The sequence below is a fragment of the Agelaius tricolor genome, unplaced genomic scaffold, assembly GCF_023055355.1.
Source record: "Agelaius tricolor isolate 1412-34295 unplaced genomic scaffold, bAgeTri1.0.p SCAF_8, whole genome shotgun sequence".
NCBI lineage: Eukaryota > Metazoa > Chordata > Aves > Passeriformes > Icteridae > Agelaius > Agelaius tricolor.
In genome coordinates, this window is record NW_027269268.1 from 23,519,956 (window position 1) to 23,538,432 (window position 18,477).

At 36.3% G+C, this 18,477-nt stretch overlaps 1 protein-coding gene across 11 annotated transcripts in view; it reads left to right on the forward strand.

The window, feature by feature from the left end:
* Positions 1 to 18,477, forward strand: part of RAPGEF2 (Rap guanine nucleotide exchange factor 2) — a 184,654-nt gene that overhangs the window by 151,766 nt on the left and 14,411 nt on the right. For all 11 annotated transcript variants that reach the window (XM_071431977.1, XM_071431967.1, XM_071431969.1 and 8 more), the window contains 11 exons: positions 209 to 373; positions 3,370 to 3,477; positions 3,569 to 3,772; positions 3,875 to 3,983; positions 6,179 to 6,425; positions 10,824 to 10,981; positions 14,901 to 15,141; positions 15,395 to 15,778; positions 17,327 to 17,538; positions 17,619 to 17,742; positions 18,359 to 18,382. In XM_071431977.1, the coding sequence (XP_071288078.1) occupies positions 209 to 373; positions 3,370 to 3,477; positions 3,569 to 3,772; positions 3,875 to 3,983; positions 6,179 to 6,425; positions 10,824 to 10,981; positions 14,901 to 15,141; positions 15,395 to 15,778; positions 17,327 to 17,538; positions 17,619 to 17,742; positions 18,359 to 18,382 (1,976 nt within the window). The remainder of the gene's footprint in view (positions 1 to 208; positions 374 to 3,369; positions 3,478 to 3,568; positions 3,773 to 3,874; positions 3,984 to 6,178; positions 6,426 to 10,823; positions 10,982 to 14,900; positions 15,142 to 15,394; positions 15,779 to 17,326; positions 17,539 to 17,618; positions 17,743 to 18,358; positions 18,383 to 18,477) is intronic.

Sequence of the window (18,477 nt, forward strand, 5' to 3'; positions counted from 1 at the left end):
CGTGATTTCTATAGAGATTAATTACATAATTTAATTTTTTTTATATTTCTTAACACAGTGGTCAAGCTGTTATGTTTGCTTAGCACATCAGTTAATGGATGGCAGTATTTCTAGTGTGATGAGTCTTCAGTATGCTACAAGAAAACAAATTTGCATGTGTTGAAAATGTGTTAATAAGTATGATTTTTCAATTTTTTGCTTTCAATAGGGAACAGCTGAAAGGTTAACAATGCATTTGGTGGAAGAGCACTCTGTGGTAGACCCAACTTTTATAGAAGACTTCCTATTGACATATAGGACCTTTCTTTCCAGCCCAATGGAAGTGGGCAAGAAGTTGTTGGAGTGGTTCAATGACCCCAGCCTCAGGGATAAGGTGAAAATCTCCTGAATTATTACCATTTGCACTGAAATATAAGCTAAAATCTCCTGAATTGTTACCATTTACATTGAAATATAAGCTAATAAGAATAAAATATGCTTTAGAGAGAATGACTAAATTGAATAAGATCCAAATAGCTGGTGACATGTTTTAATGGTAGAATATATGGCTAAAACTAAGAACATTTATTTCCCTTATTTTATATAATATTACTGTGTTCATGCAAGGTAAATTGCCCATGCTTTATCTTGCTGTGTTTTTACAACTTAGTTGCTTACAGGTATACAGGAAGCTTTTTTACAATTGTGAGTATTTTTATTTAACGTAATTCAGTAGAATTTTATTGTGTCTCCAAGGTTGAGCATATAACTAAGTTCTGTGTTTTCTGTACATATTGTTAGTTAATTCAACATGGTAAAAATGATTTTTTTAAAAGAGAATAGGAAATTCATGCATTGTTAAGAATCTGTTGTGCTTTATGTAGCATTAAAAAAGCTACCAAGCCCAACCCTAACACAAGAAAGCAATCAGATATCTTCCCTAAACAAAATTTCCATGATGGAAGAATAAGGCACATCCAGTTTTGGCACACTGGCCATTGAGGCTTTATCATCCTTCAAACTGTATTGCTTTATTTCCTCTTGTATGGAACTTCTTCTTATGTTAAAGAATTCTAAAAATTTCCAGATTTGTGTGAATTTGAAACCATGGGAATTATATTAGTACAGTGAAAAAGAAATTTAGTTCTCAGCTTTTATTTAAATCTGGGTATTTCTTCCAGAAACATTAGTATAGCCTTGACAGAAGGATCTTCTATATGACAGAGGACAGGCTTTGCAGCTAATACTGCTCAGAGTTATGATATTGGAGTTCATCTTTAAAGTTATGTTGCTTGTCCTCCAATGGACAATCCCCTCAGCCTCTAAAAGCATGAGCCAGCACAGTTGCGTGTATCAGTCTGAACACAGAACAGCTCTTTGTTCTGCTGCCTCAATAACCAACCTTTTCTGACCTCCAGCAGCACTGACAGAAAGGCAAGAGGCAGAGAACAGCTTGGGACAAGTGGAGATAAGCAAGTAGGGAATAAGGAATCTGGAATATTTTGGCTGTTTTGTACTGGGTGCTGATAGGCAGTAAGGGGTGAGTGAAACTTCCTGGAGATGATGAGTACTCAGGAGCATTCTGAGTGGGACTCTGGACATCCAGCCTTAGCAATGATTTTGCTCTGCAGCAAGTTACTTGATTTTACAGCTTTAATCCTCTTTTAATGCTGTTCCTGATTTGTGACACAAGTAAGAGCATTGGTCTTGAAGTCAGAGTTCAACTCCTCCCAGCTCAGTGTCCTCTGGGTGTAGATGAGTAAGTCCCAACTCTAAAAGCAGCATTGACAGTGAAGCTGCCACTGCAGTGATTTAAAATACATTGCGTGGTACAGCTTGCAACTTGCCCGACAGTTTTAATAATCTGCAGTTACCCTAAATTTAACCAGACATTGTCTGGATCTTCCAGTGTCATCCACAGTAATGAAAAATATCAAAACTGTTTAACAGGAATGAAGTTCAATTTCAAAGGTGCAGAAATCTCAAGTATTTTCCTGTGGCTGGGAGCTGCAGCATGTAGAGCTGGCTAGTTGCCTTCAGTTGAAATCTGAACTTGAGGAGTTCTGAAGTGTTTGGTTACTTTGGTCATTAATTTCAGCACTTCTTCTGAATTCATTTCCTTTCTGGGGTAAGAGGAAAACTACTTAGAAACTTTGAGGGTGGCAGGGATTGGTTTTGCATGCCTGGTGTCAGACCTTTAGCACATGGGACTGCAGAAGTTTGGATTTTGTGCAGACACGAAGAATGGGCGGGGATTAGCACTAATTAAAGTTAGTATGAGACTTTTAAATTGTGTGAGACTTTGTTCTTAAGCATTAGGTTTTGAAATGTTTAGAGATTTATCCCTACTGATTTACTTTCCCAGCATAAAAGAAGAAATGCAGCTGTATTTTTAGAGGTAGCATTGAGTGGCACAACTGTTTTGGATTCACAACTTTTTAAAAATAGCATGAATCAATACTAATTCAAGACACCAAAACACTTTTGTTTTGTCAGGACAAATGCTGCTGATATTCCAGGTCAAATCACACACTAAAAGAAGAATATCAGAGTAAAAGCATATAGTTTTAAAAAATGCCGCTCTTATTTTGTGGCTTTGCCTTCATTAGTATTAATTAATAATATTTCTTCAGATTTTTTCCTAAGAAACTGTAAAATACCAGTTAAGATTCTTCTCTACTCTATCATCATAATTGCTTGGGGGAGTAGCCGGTGGAGGGAAAAAAGGAGGAGTAAATGGAAAGATTGGCTCTAAGGAAAGGAATTGCTGTTTTTGCTGTTAAAACATCTTTCCTGCTTCTTGCAATATCTTGTTTTCCCTGCCTCTATAAACATAGAGGAGCTCTTTTACAGAGCTAAATGCCAAATGAAGTTAATGGTGGCACATCTAAAGACTTAGGAGATTCAAGAGCCAATATTAGGCTGTATTGTAAGCTTTGTGATCCTGTGCTTGGAGAACTAAGCAGATTTGGAAATGTACATGAACAGGAAATTGTTATAAGTCAGAAATGGATCTACCTTGTTTCCTTCTACCTGTGTGCAGTATTTCTTATTAATAAAATTTGATACAGCCAGTGTTTTCTGACTTGCAGCATTCATTATGAAATACAGCATACAATTGCTTATACAAGTGAAAGCAATTTTGATACTTAATTTTTTCTATTCTCCTGATATATAATTGCATATTAGTGAAGTTTGATTTGGATGTATATAATAAGATAATAGTATAGTAATAGTAATATAGTATATAATAATACATATGTATATGTATTATATAAGATTCCAGTGAAAATTTACAGGGGCTATAATGACCAGTATTTTTAAAGGACTTGGCAGTAGTGTTGCTCTGAGTATTCCAGCAATGTATTTATAATATTGATGAATTTTCAGGTTACACGGGTAGTATTGTTGTGGGTGAACAATCACTTCAATGATTTTGAAGGAGATCCTGCTATGACTCGATTTCTGGAAGAATTTGAGAACAATTTGGAGAGGGAGGTAAGAGTGAGGGTTTTTTTCTGACAATTTGGGATAACAGGGAATAGCCAGGCTGTTGTTATATATAACTTACTATGCTTTTCTCTTATAGAAAATGGGTGGACATTTGAGGCTGTTAAATATTGCTTGTGCTGCTAAAGCTAAACGAAGATTGATAACCTTAACAAAGCCATCTCGAGAAGCCCCTTTGCCTTTTATCTTGCTGGGAGGGTCAGAAAAGGGATTTGGAATCTTTGTTGACAGTGTAGATTTTGGTAGCAAAGCTACAGAAGCAGGCTTGAAACGTGGAGACCAGGTATGTAATTTTAAAATGTGTCCCTCCATTACCCCCTCCTTTTTTTTTTTGTTTCCTTTCTCTTCACTACATGAAAATTTTTCAAACTTGTTTGAATTTTAGATATTGGAAGTGAATGGTCAAAACTTTGAAAACATTCAGTTGACAAAAGCCATGGAAATCCTTAGAAATAACACTCATCTGTCTATCACTGTGAAAACCAATTTATTTGGTAAGTTTGTCTGCATTGTTCATTCTAGTTTTGATAGAGATCTAAGTTTTTTTAATAGTTTAAAATAGTTTTGTTTGAAACTCTTTTGTACTGGAGAGAATAGAAAAAGGAAACATGAAGGTTCTGAAATACCTAGGTTCATAATTGCAAAGAAAAATTCCTGAGTAGGGATTTACATGATGTAACTTCCCTCTCACAAGTGTAAGTTTCTGGATTAAGAGGAGCTATTTTGACCATGTAGCTCAAACTTTAAAAACCTGCTTGTATATATAATGTTTAGTTCTCTCTTAAGAAAGAAGCCTTTTCAGGCATTGCAGCTGATCAGTGGTCTTATTCTGTCTGCTGAATTTACTTGTAGTTTTTCAGCCCACTCTAAGTTTAACAAGCTCAAGACTATTACAACCTTTCCTGACAGCTAAGTGAAAAGATTCTTGCTACCCTCTGTATTTGTTCTCTACATATTTCCCTCTAACAAATACTAAAGTACACATGGAAGAGTCTTCAAGCAGCTCAGGACCTCAATTAGCATCATAAGTAGTGAATAGATTGGGGTTTGGTTTGGATTTTTACCACTGGGTACTTGGATTACTTACACAATTTAGTGATGTGTTCCTTGAGTATCTCCTTCAGGATCGGGTTCTTCATCACAAGTAAGTAGGGCAGAATATCACCACAGCACATCACTGCACTAACTGAAGATTTAGTTTGCCTATGTTATCTCCAGAAGTCATTGGCCAAAAAGTCTTAAAACTCATTGTTTCCTTGGGACTTTTTTTTTTTTTTTTGCTTTGCAGTAATTATTCTAATATTTCAGTTGTTTCTAATAATTAGAGACATTTCTTGATATATTTGGACATGCTTTTTTAGCCAGATGTTCTTGTTTCTCTGTGTTAAGTTCTGTAGCTATCCTCCTCACACTGGGTGTTTGAATTTCATGTGTTGCTTTACTCTGTAAAAGATTAAACCCCATTTCTTCCTTGCTTCAGAAGTGTTTTTCTAATTTTTTTCCTATCTTGTGTCTCCAGTGCAAATAATGAAATCAGATTATAGTACAGTCCCAGAGAAGTTATTTTCTGTGTATTGCATGCAGAGTTTCTTCTCCAAAAATCCCAAAAGCAGTTTCCTTTTTTCAACAGAATCTTCTTATCTTTACCTAATTTCTCTCTCCAGCATCTAAGTCCTATTCAACAGTACAGTTATTGGCTGGGTTTACTCTCCTCCACTTTAGAGTTTTACTTCAAGCTTTTGAAGTCTCTTGGTAATTTGTTGTACCTCTAGATATGAGAGAATATTAAGGACAGAATTAATAAAAAACAGTAAAACATAGCCCCTAATACTCATCCTTAGTTAGTTGCCATTGTTGCTATGTTTTTCTACAATTCCTTAGTTTTAATTATCACTTTTTATTTATTATTACAAATCAAGTCATCAGAGGATTTTTCCATTTTTGTATGGAGAGTTCCTCTTTAACACTCAGAATACATGACTTGCTCTCCAGTTCAGTTTTGTATGATTTATTTAAATGTATTGGGGTTTTTTTGTGGCTCGAAGTTGCAGTAGAAGAACTAATTTACAAATTTATCAGATATTTCTGCCTCAGAGATGACTCTTTGCTAGGGAGCTGAGGGAGAATGAGAAGTTTTTTTGGTATTTCTGGCAGATGGATACAACAGCCCTGTCAAACATCCAAGGTGTCTCAGTAGTCTCCTGCTTTATTTTCCTTATGGCTTTGTTGCTGTTTTCCTTTTTTGATGCTGTTGCTAATAATTTCTTGTCCATCTGAAAGCTTTTGTTGCTGCCTCTATGTTAAAAACTTCCTTCTCATTTTTCTTTTTCTATCTCACTTTTCTCTAATGTGCTCTTTTTATACATGCTGCTATTCTGCAGAAGCCTTTGTCCTTAGACTAAAAAGTCAAATTTCTTCTGTTGATACCATCCGTGTAACCATGTGGGCACCTGTGTATTTCTCTTCTAGGCTGGGCCAATTAACTGTTTTTCTGATTCATACTACAGAAAATGAATGTTATTTTTAAGAGCAAAAATGTTTTTGAAGTCTTATATCTAAATTAATTTAATGCTGAAATTGACCAAATAGCCTATTTTTTTTAATGATTAATATTGAACTGGTCTGGTGCACAGAGCTTTCTTTTACGTTTTTGTCCTTTTTCTTACCTCCCTTTTTCTGTCTTGTGCAGTTTTTAAAGAACTCTTAACAAGGTTGTCAGAGGAAAAAAGAAATGGTGCTCCCCACCTGCCTAAAATCGGTGATATTAAAAAGGCGAGTCGTTATTCCATCCCTGACCTTGCTGTTGATGTGGAGCAGGTAATAGGATTAGAAAAAGTGAATAAGAAAAGTAAAGCCAACACAGTTGGGGGAAGAAATAAGTTAAAGAAGATACTTGACAAGACTCGAATCAGCATTCTGCCTCAGAAACCATACAAGTGAGTTTAATTCCTCCTAAATATTTCCTTTGCATTAAATTATAAGAATTCCTAATGAACTTATAATTTGTGATACTTTTTTATTTATTAATACAAATCATGTTTATATCTGAAAAAATATCAGAAAAAGCCATTCTGAATGTTTGAACAAGCATAGACTGCTAACAGTGCAGCTCCTGACATCAATTTAGATGTATTTTGTTTCTTATAGATCAAGTAATGACCAAATACTTCTTTATGTCATTTTCCTTTTTCTTTTAAGAGGACTGTTAACTAAAATTATTTCAGAATAATTCTGCAAGCAGGTTACTTGCTAAGGATTGGTATGAGCTAAGATTTCAATGTATCCACATTCCAGTGGTGTATAAGAATTTTTATGTACTGCTGTAAGGAATGTGAGGATAAAATTTTAACTTGGGTTCTTTGATAGAATTGTGTATGGTTTTTTAGTTTATTTTTTTTAATGAAAGCAAAATATGCTATCTGATAGCTTTTATTCTATAAACACATTTTAGAAATAGAGTTCTGAAAATTGCTGGCAACAATAGAAGAGTGAATTTTATATGGTATTATGGGAACCTGGTTCTTGGCCAAGGCAAATGGTATTGATGGGGGGAAAACGAATGGTAGAGGGTAGTTGTGTGATCAGTTTTCTCTTGCATTTTTCTTTCCTGTGTCCCACTAAGGAATAAACTATTATGTGTCAATGAAAAAAAAAGACACTTGTGCTGAAAATGCAGGGCTTTTTTCCCTGCCATTACTTAAAAAGTTTGCTTAACTGATGTTAGATATTGCCTACTAAATGAAAACTATTCTGAAAATTATATATAGAATTTTAGTATTAATTTATTAAATTAATATAGACTGTTATACACAAATAATGGCTGTTTCTTGAATTGATGGCAGTACCTTTCCAATAGAGGAGAATCTGTAAATCCTCTGTGTTGTTTGTCTTTAGCATGTTTTCCTTTATTTAACTGGTCTTGCATGTGTGTTTCTCTGATGAGCTGTGCATACTTAGGTCTTTCTGCATTGGTCACAATGGTTCATAGCATTTGCATAAAATTTTCATGTTGATTTTTTTTTTTCCCTTTATGTACGTTCATTTTTATACTTTTTCTGTGCAGGGACCTCTTTGGGTAAGATTCAGAAAAACTTGACCTATTTTATTTTCTTTTGCTAGCTCTGTTTATGTGTTATATATAGCAGTTTGTCTGCAAAGCCTGTTGACATTCAGTTGTTTTTGTCTGCAGAGTTTCTGCATAGATATCTGTAGCTATAGAGTTTAGTGTTTGTGCTTTTCTTTCCCCTATCGTGTAAAAGCATCAATCTCATTCTTCCTTTTAATTACTGATGTTGAATATATTAAGGCACTTCACCTAGTTTCACATTTTTGCATATAAGAAAATCAAGAGGGGTGAGAAAGCTGATTTACTCTTTAGTTAAAGTAGGCATTTAAAGACTTCACGACTCAGCTGGCTTGGGAGGTGAAACTGGTCACTGTTTTTTGAGTTTGAAGACTGCAGAAGGCTCCAGTGCCTTGAGGATGTAGCCAGACAAAACCAATCTTTAAACTAGAATGAGGTCAGTCTTAGAGGGAGCTTGTCTGCTTCATGAGACATCAAATCAGTATACCAAAGATGAATCAGTTTGAGCAGGACTTTCTTCAGTCCTGCTGTTTAGTTCAATAAGGTTAAATAACTTCCCAAACTGAGCAAACAGCACCATTTCCTCTGCACCTACAGGGAAATCTTCTCTTCAGTGTCTGTGAGACATCTCTTGGGTTACAGGTACAATCTCCACTGGAGCTCTTTGTTTACTTTTCTGACACAGAATGATTTTGTGGTCTGTAGGCTCAGTTGGTCCAAAAAAGGATTAAACACAATTCCCACCTCCCTCTCTGGTAAAGTTCTGCCTGGTCCATAGAGCAGCATCCCAGACACAGCAGCAGCCCCTGTCTCTTTCCTCTGCAGCCCTGCAGTGGGGTGCACAGGATTTTGTGTTCTGAGGGAAGCAGCATTCAGATACTTCTGTGATTTCATTATCCCTTCTACCCTGTTTGTCATTCAACAGGAAAGTTATTTCTTAGTTAATGTTAGTGTCTCCCTGCATGGCAGATGCATACAGAAAGCAATATAAATGCTGCTTCCTTAAAACCACAATCTTCTTTCATTGGCATAATAAAAATATTTTACCTAACAGTAGATCTTCATGGGACCTGGACTTTTTTAGTGTTGCCCTTTTTATCTGATATTTCTAGACTTCATTACTTGTTTGCATAGGTTAGAACTCAGATTTTAATTTAAGTTTAAAAAATAGAGTAGACTGAGTGTAAAGTAAGTGATTTCCAATTTCTTATATGAATACTTAAACTCAAGCACAATTTTAAACACTTTTTTTGCTTCTAAACCTAACATTTTCAGAGTTGATCCACTTTACTGAAGCTGCCTCAGTCATAACATACAGGATAGGTATAAGATTATATAAACTGGCAAACTGCAAAAGGAATGCATAATGCAAGTGAAACTATTAATATAAGATTCACACTGTCTTAATTTGATTTGAATTTGGAGAAAATACTGTTGTTGGCAGTATTTATGAAATCTGGTATATAGTAGTTTAGAACCACCAGAAAACATTTTGAGGTACTAGGGCTGCAGGGTTTTTTGTTTGCTTTCTTTTTTTTAAATATGGAGTGGTTCCTGCTTGAAGGACCTGATATTGATTGCTGGCAACTCTTTTGATTGATTGTAATGAAAGACTTACTTGCTTGTGGCTTAGCAGGAGGGTGCTGTGGGCTGAGTAGGTTATCACTGCTTGTCACAGTATTTTGTGCTTGATGTGGAAGTACAAAAATACAAATGTTCAGATTCACCTTAACTTCTGATTAAGAGAGAATCCTATATCTGTTTCCAGTGGACTTGAGTGTTTCTGTCACTCTCATGGCTTGAGATTTACAATTCATAGAAGTGTTCTGGTAATACAGAGTTATCTGTTTTTTAGAAGGAAAACAGTGAGAAAACCCAAACACAACACAGAGAGATACCATGCATTGCCTTCTCAAAAGCAATTGTGTCTATGTCATTAAAAATGTGTCTTTAGTGCTCAGATACTGTTCTAGCTTTCCAGACTACTGTTCAATTCATAGCACTTAAAGAAGTGGTACAAGGGTGCATGGTGTAGAGTTATTCATCAGTAAGCACAAAAGGATATTGCTGCTGTAACAGCTATCAGGGTAATTATCTAGCTTTTATTACTTCTGTTTAGGTTTTCCAAGGATGGATAGAGACAAAGGCTTAAGTGCCCAACATTAGGGTACAAGTGGTGATTTGTGTTGCATCATTTAATTTACTAGACTGGCTTAGTTGTAACGTTTGCAATGAAGTCTAAATTCTGATTTATGCTTTATTCAAATGTGTAGATACAGATTTAGACGTGCTTGGCTTTTAGAGAGGTCTTGCCTATACTTGCTACATTTTTAATGTTTTTCACTTTCTATAATGACTGCTATTCAACATTTTACACCCTATGAGTATTTGATTAAGGGTTTTGATCTGTATATTTAGAGAAGTTCAATGGCTGTCTCCAGCTTTACATCTTGTGGCTGGTGTTCTGCTTCACGTTATTATGAACTCAAAAGCAATAAGCAAATCAGTGCCTACATGATGATAGCTCTGTCTCTGATCCATCTAGCACTACTGATCTCCTGTGGGACCCTGCCTTACACAATTTAATGGATAAAACACTTCACCTTCATCACAGAATAGTTTATTTACAGCTGCCAGGTATTTGGAGAGGATACCTATAGCACCCGAGTGTGGCTGTTTAGCTTAGCCTTACCTAGTGTCATTTCAGTCACACAGAGTGGAGAGAAACTCAGAGAAGTGATACAGGGTGGGAAAAGCAAATGATCTCAAATGATCCTCTCTCATCTGTCTGTTGACAGATCTTATATAGTATGATTACAATACATCACAAATATAGTTGCAAATCCTGTCTGTGATGGGATCAAAAATCTGTGAAGTCCAGGCCTGAAAAGAGCACTGAGGGGACAGCAGTATTACTCAAAGTTTGGGTGAAGAGGTGGTGCAAGAATGATGAGGTGTGTACCACCTTTTGAACAAACATATTGGCCAAAATCATTAAAAAATGAGCCTAGCAACTCCTCAGAGCTTAGTGGTGAGGATCTTCTGGCAGTGTGAGCAGGCAAATCGAGTCACTCTGAGTGGACTGTTCACAGAGCAAGTCCTGTTGTCTGGAGAACTTTGACTTCTAAATAGCAATTGCTGTATCAACAGTTAAAAGTATGAAAATGTACTAGAGACATCACTGCATCCCTCTAGTATAGCCAATCTCTGAATGTCTGTAAGTCCTGATTTTATTTCTTTCTGGATGCAGTGACATTGGAATTGGCCAGTCTCAGGATGACAGCATTGTAGGACTGAGGCAAACAAAGCACATTCCTCCTGCTTTACCTGTCAGTGGAACCCTGTCATCCAGTAACCCCGACCTGCTGCAGTCTCATCACCGCATCTTAGACTTTAACACTACTCCAGGTAAGGAGCCTTTTCTTATTGTAGTTCTTGACCTTTTAATTTCCTTTCATAGTTCAGGTTTGGGGTTTTTTTTGTGTGTGGATTTGTAGTCTGAAGAGGCATGTGAGTTTTTATTAACTGTTTGCTGTCATACACAAATTAGCCACATATTCATGAGTGAGGATTTATTCCATTTGCTATAATATACTTTACCTACATATAATAGATGTCTGTTTTTCATGTATGCTGTATACAGAGTGCTTCTTACTGCTTGAGTATTCTTGGTCAGTAATAATCTGTTTTGCTTGGTATTTTATAATTTGCCTTGGTGGATCATTGTTTTCAAGACTGCAATATTTTCAAATGGTTTAGCAGATCATTAGCTCATAGTAAAGGGAAAGCATATTCGGCTGAGACACAAGATGTGTATTTCAGTTTTTTTCTGAACAGACTTATATAATTTGTACTACATTTGTAAGGGACAGAGTTTCAAAGTTTCTTGTTAGTCACCTTGCCCTACAGCTGTATGCCAGATTCTTTGAATATAAAATCCCTTTCTGAAATAGAGAAAAAAATGAAGACATTTAGAGAGGATCAAAGCACAGGAGTGAATGAGGGAGAAATAGGGGGAGACTATGAGAAACCTGAGAGCCTTATCTTATAAAAATGGTTTAGCTGGAGCTCCTGGTAGGGTTGGGATTTGGGCTCTTATCTGGCTGCAGGAATGTTCTTAGTGGGAAACCTTTCCTGAGTTAAGTATCCAAGTCTTTGCTATTAAAATATAGCTTCTGGAGCAGGATATAGTGATGGTAGCTCAGCAGACACTTGGTTATTTTAGCCTAATCTTTAGAGAATTACCTAAAAGTAAAACTGAAAATTCAATTCCTTCCTAAGACTGAGGGGTTTCAAACATTACCTAAAGGATTAGCTAAAGGGATGGTGCTTAAATATCAGCCTACACACTGGCCAATCATTGTGCTTGAAACTGTGATATTGAACATTACTCCAAGTCAGGTGTTTTAGGGCTAGAGGAGATTGCAAGGAGGTGGTTTGTGATTTTTCCCCCAGTGCCTAAGATTGATCCTGAGAGACTTGGAAGGTGGATGGTTTTTTGTATTTTCTCCAGTGACTAGTGTCCGACACCTTGAAGCTATTCTTTATCAGTAAGAGCGTGGTTTTTCATCAGGACTTGTACTATAAATGGGAAATGGATGAAAATTCCTTTCTCTACCTTGCCACTTACCTAGACCAGACAGTTTTAGGTAATTAAAGTGCTAATGCTGAGTGCAGCAAGTGGCCAACTTCCAGAGCTGTGGGCATTGCTGACTCAAGCAGCTCAGAAAAACTTCCATGAGGCCTAAAGACCTTTCAGTGTTACAGATGGAGTTCAGAAAAGCTTAATAAATGAATAAGGTTCAACTGTTTGCATTTTGCATTGAGGGAAGGAGATCAATATGATGTAATGCCATCACTCCAATGCTTTAACAGTTTTTCTTTGTCTTTGTAGAAAAAATGTATTTCTTCCTCATTAAATTTTTTTTTTTTTTTTTTTGGGTCAGTTTTGTTTGGGTTTTTTTTTTTTTTTGGTTAAAATTTGCCTGAATGTCCACACACTGAATATTTTGACAGTAATTCTAAGGTAATTTTTCTTTTCCTGAGTGGAAAGGAAGGAAAAGGGGGCTTGAAATGAAAATCATAAACCTTAAGGACTTTAGAGATGGCTGCATTGTATATAGAAGTGTTGAATTATATCTCTATATATTTCAAGACTTGAAAAAATTAAAGCCTGCAGTTTTAATTCCTTTTACTACCTTGGTCTAAATTAAAGATGGAAATGGAGGCAGCTTGCAAGAAATTGAATGCACTGGAGGAGAAAGAGAAATGGGTAGAGCAGCTGTCCTTTGAGGCTACGAGAAATATCCCTCAGGATAAAAAATAAAACAACTTGCTCCTTTTAGAAGAGTAGTCTTTGAGGAGAAAGTGTGAACAGCTTGAAATCTGCAAGGAGTCATTTTAGTTTCCCTTCTGATTGGATCAGGCTGTCTCAAATATACTTTTAAAGGTTTATTTTTAAATGTTCAATAGCACTTTGATTTCTCTTTTCTTGTGCTGCCTTTGCTATTTGATTGGAAGTCAAAATAATAGAGTAATGATGAACTGCCAGTCACTGGTATTTTTTCTTTCCCCTCACAATCTTTCTCAGGGAATAGATTCCTATCACACAGCATTGCATTCTTCAGCCTGCCACTCCAGTTTCCCTTTTTGAAAACCAGTGAAGGGGGGTGATTACAATTCTCTTCAAGTGTTTTATTTAAAAATTAGTGGGCTGAATTACTTGCTACCATTGCTATAGCTGCAATCATTTCACTTGCTGGCAGACGTCTATGTGTTCTGTGTAGAGCTTTTCCTCACAGCTCTGATAGGTGGGCAGCCTGAGAAATTGGGTGCTAAAATGCAGTGCAAAGATGGGACTCCTCTATTTGCTGTCCTCTGCATTTCTTTATATTGATTTCAGTGACCCAGCAGAGCAGGTTATTTTCTTGTTGCACAAAACACTTTATTTCTAGGGACTGTTAAACAATTTCTCACCTTGGTATTGTTTACGGTAGCTTCTCAACTTCACAGCATTTCTTTGGCAAATATTTCTGTAACAGCAAGAGGCAGCAAGATCTGGAGAAGGGTCTGGTTTTGAACAACATCTCCAAAAGCCTGTGTCTTTGGCATCTGCCTTCCTCCAGATGTCAAAAAATGTAGAAAATATTACAGAAAATATTCTGCTCTGTATCCTTCTTCAACTAATTACTGAAGGATGATGGGTCAGTGTAGAGTTGGTGATAAAAGGCAAAATTGGCTTGCTTGTTGTGAAGTATTTGTGCATTTGACTCAAATGCTTAGGAAGGGCTAAAAGCTGGCCTGTAATGATATCCTTTATGTGTAACTGATGATATAATCAGACAGTGTTAGTGTGTTCTAGTATTAGTGCTTCTCAAGCTGCCAAAAACTATTGTGAGTTTCAAAGTTACGGGCTCAGTTGCATGAAATTTGAAAAATAATATATTTAAGCCTAAAAAGCCTTTGTGGCATGTAAATGAACTCATATCAGAGAGATTCATCTTAATGCTTTCCAAATTATTATTTTGGAAACATGCAAGAGCAGTGGGGAGGTGTTCAGTTCTGTTCATTTGTCACAAGATTTCTGCTGCTGAATAGATCTTTCTGTAGTAACTTGAATACATGTTATGCACATTCAGGTCTTGTCAAAAAATCCTCTAGTTCTACTAAAGTGAATGTTTTCACTTAGCAGGTTTTTTTTCCACTATTTTTTCATTATAGTAATTTCAGAAGCCTTCATTTAGATGGCTTCTTGTTATTATATGTTTTCTTGCTTGTATGACTGCTTTAATCTAACAAAATTAATTATTTTTATGAAGAAACATATTTAAGAAAAATGAGTAGATGTCATGCCTCACAAAACTAGAAAAGCTTATTTCTATCAGAGGGAAGAAATTAAATTATTTGAAATACTTGTCAGTTAAAAATACCTGAGGTTAAAAAACCCAATGATGGATACCTGTATAATTTCATTTATCTTTTTTTTTATCCTAATAATACAGTGATAACTACCAAAATTCAGTGGATCAATGGGTTTGGATTTCAATATATTCATGCTCATTAGTTTGTCTGTCCAAACTTTGAAAATTATAATATTTTGTATTATTTATAGCCTAACTAGCTTCTTTTCCTGGATGTTTATAGAACTAGTTTTTACTGAAGATATTCTTTATCAGTAAGAGCCTAGCTTTTCATCAGGACTTTTACTGAAGTAAAAACTGATAACACTAATAATTAAACTCAATGTGACTTGCTCATTCTTATACCATTGAGTTTTTATTTTTCTTTGCTTACTAAATTGCATGACTTGCTTGTGATTTTTTTCCAGAATTACCAGACCAAGTTCTGCGAGTTTTCAAGGCAGACCAGCAAAGTCGCTACATAATGATCAGCAAGGACACCACAGCAAAGGAAGTGGTCATCCAGGCCATCAGGGAGTTTGCTCTGACTGCAACCCCTGATGCCTATTCACTGTGTGAGGTCTCTGTCACACCTGAGGGTGTCATCAAGCAGAGGAGGCTCCCTGATCAGCTCTCCAAGCTTGCTGACAGGATACAGCTGAGTGGCAGGTAAGATGGAGACTGAGCTAAAGCTGATGATGCCACTTTATCAAGTGAAAATCTTGTTAAAGAGCGTTACTTAATTATTTAATGTTCTGTTTCTTTGCAACACATTGCTGCTTATGCAACATCTCATTAATACCTAGGCCTGGTGAAGTTCATTTTCTTCTCAGATTCCAACTGGATCATTGCTGTAACTCTCAGCACTAATCTGGGTATACTATATCTATATTATATCTTTTTCTGAATTTTGTTTTTACAGGTATTACCTGAAGAACAACATGGAAACAGAAACTCTTTGTTCAGATGAAGATGCCCAAGAGTTATTAAGGGAAAGCCAAATTTCCCTACTACAGCTCAGTACTGTTGAGGTGGCTACCCAACTCTCCATGAGGAACTTTGAGCTGTTCCGTAATATCGAACCCACGGAATACATAGATGACTTGTTTAAACTCAAATCAAAAACAGGTTGCACTAATCTAAAAAGGTTTGAAGAGGTGATAAATCAAGAAACCTTCTGGGTGGCTTCTGAGATTCTGAGAGAAACCAACCAGCTGAAAAGGATGAAGATCATTAAGCATTTCATTAAGATAGCGCTACACTGCAGAGAATGCAAGAACTTCAACTCAATGTTTGCCATCATTAGGTACTGTCCTCTAATAATTTTACTTCTAAGTAAAAAGCAAAGTCTTACTTACTTTAGTCTTAAAAAAAAGTACTTAATAGAGTAAACCAGTTTATACTGCTAACATCAACAGTCTGCTTGGCAATTTGCTAAGGAGGGCATTTTCTGCAATTTGAAATGTTTGCTGAAATATTGTTTGAAATGCTAGTGTTACATAATTACTGCTCATGATAGTGTGGCAAGGTGAACATGGCACTAGAGAAACTAATGCATTTATTTAAGGACAAAGATCAAAAGAAACAACAGGAAAACCACACAATTGTTGCAAATGAATGAGCTAATTTCCCGAAAGCAGCTCATTTTTGTCTTACTGCCCAATACCTTAAATTCATTCAGCCATAATATGTTGCATTTTGTTTTCTTTCTATCAGCAGTTTCTTTCATGGAAATCTGAAAATAATCAATGACAGACTGTGATGCCCTAATATAGTCTGTAAATAAAGATCTTGTAATAAGAATTTTAAAATGTACTGAAAATCTCAGAAAACTTTTCTTAGTTTTGGAATGAGAAGGGAGGGAGAAAACTCTAATGTCTGTGTTTATACACTTACTTTAAAACCCAAACAAAAACAAACAATCCCCCTATATTGTCTCTCATGAAAAAGCTCAAGTATGTTGAGGTAAACTGACAGTGTTATCACTGTCTTTGACACAAGGTCTTGTCATCATCTTGACATTCAGTCAACAGATTGAATGTGACACTTTTACTGTGAGTAGGAAAAACATGAGTAGGTTTGAATACTATTCAGCAAATAAGGCAAGTTCCAAAGTCAAGGACCCATGCTGATGATCAGTCAGCATCTCTGAGACATCAAAATATTGAGATTTTGTTCAGCTATTTCAGCCAATCTCAAGGAGAAATATAAGCACCTCTCTGCTTGGAAAAACTTGAGTGAAGGAAAGATTCTAGGTATCAGACTTTCCCACCAGGTAGAAATTAACAGCAAGGCAGTCAATGTCATTGTAGTGGAAAAAGGGGGTTTGTACCAGCTACAGCTTGTGGTATAGAGAATTTTACAAAATTTCATCCTGAAAGAACAAAGTCAGAAGGATTATTGCAGAAAGAAGGTGGGTTGGTGTGCTGTCACCACCTGAACATCATCATGTAGGTGGAAGATGGTTTTTCTGCCGGTTTGTTAATCTGGAAATAAGTGATCATCCTGAGGTACTTAGATTATGATAGTCTTAACTCAAACTCAGACACTGTTCTTAAGTAACAAATACTTATCCTCTTCAAGGTTTAATTACTCATCCAAGTGTAACTTTTTTCTGTTTATGGTTGCATCATGAAGATATCTCCAGTTTTTATAGCTTTTATAAAAATGATCTTCTGTAATATATGCTGGCAAAAAGAATTATTTTAATTTCTGTTATTTTATTGATACTGCTGTGTTTATGTATTCTGGCTATGTGGCATTTCTACCATACTAAATTTAAAATGGTCTTTTCTAGGACTTTTTGTTTCTTTCTCTTGTTCTTCTAACTTCTTTGCACTTCTTTTGTTTCAAGTGGCCTGAATTTGGCACCAGTTGCAAGGCTCCGAACTACTTGGGAGAAGCTTCCAAGCAAGTATGAAAAACTATTTCAAGATCTACAGGACTTGTTTGATCCATCTAGGAATATGGCAAAATATCGTAACGTCCTTAACAGCCAAAACCTACAGCCCCCTATTATCCCCCTGTTTCCTGTCATCAAAAAAGACCTTACATTCCTTCATGAAGGTAAAGGCAGAAGTATATCACCTTTTACTAGCTAAGGAAAAGTAACTTTCCTGCCTGATCACTGATGTTGTTGGTTGTAGGAAATGATTCTAAAGTGGAGGGCCTGGTGAATTTTGAGAAGCTGCGGATGATTGCGAAGGAGATACGCCATGTGGGTCGCATGGCATCCGTGAACATGGATCCTGCTCTCATGTTTAGAACAAGGTAAGTGTGTTGTACCAGGCAGAGCTTTCCCCAGCTGGGGGAAGGCTGGGTGGCAGCAAGAGGGACTTTTAGGTGCCCCTTCTGTTGGAGCAGTATGAATTTTTTGTGTTAGCAATTGCCCAGCATGACGTGGTGGTCTAAAACTGGAGAAACCATTACATTTTGTGGTTACTGATACTCTAAAATGTTTCTTACTATTCCGTATTTGATGGTCACGTCATAAAAATGAGATTTTATCTGTGGGAGGGAGAGAAACTGTCCTGAAAACATATTAGTATATTAGTCTAGTTGAAATATCAACGGGTGTCAGCCTTATAATTTGGATTTAGTAGAAGTGGTAATGTATCTGAAGCAGTGTCAGCTACTTGTGTTAGAAGACCTGGAGTGAATGCTGTTTGGCTTCATATTTGACAAGCTTATTGCATACTCTTTTTTCTTAATTTAAGCTAGAAGAGTTTGTAATATCTGATTGTATGCCCAAGTCAAAGCTCTTTTTAATGTTTGTGGGCTTCCAGAACTGCTTGTCCTGAGGTCTGGTCTTTTTCTTTCTGAGCTTGTGATCTTTCTCTGTCTCTTCTTAAACCCATGCTTTATTCTTCCTGGCTCTCACTTGCAGGAAGAAGAAATGGAGGAGTTTGGGGTAAGTGGTTGGAGACAACACACACAGACATTCATTCTTCCTTTACCATTTGCATTTTTTCCTACTTGCTCTTTAATTTTCTGGTGCTTTGACAT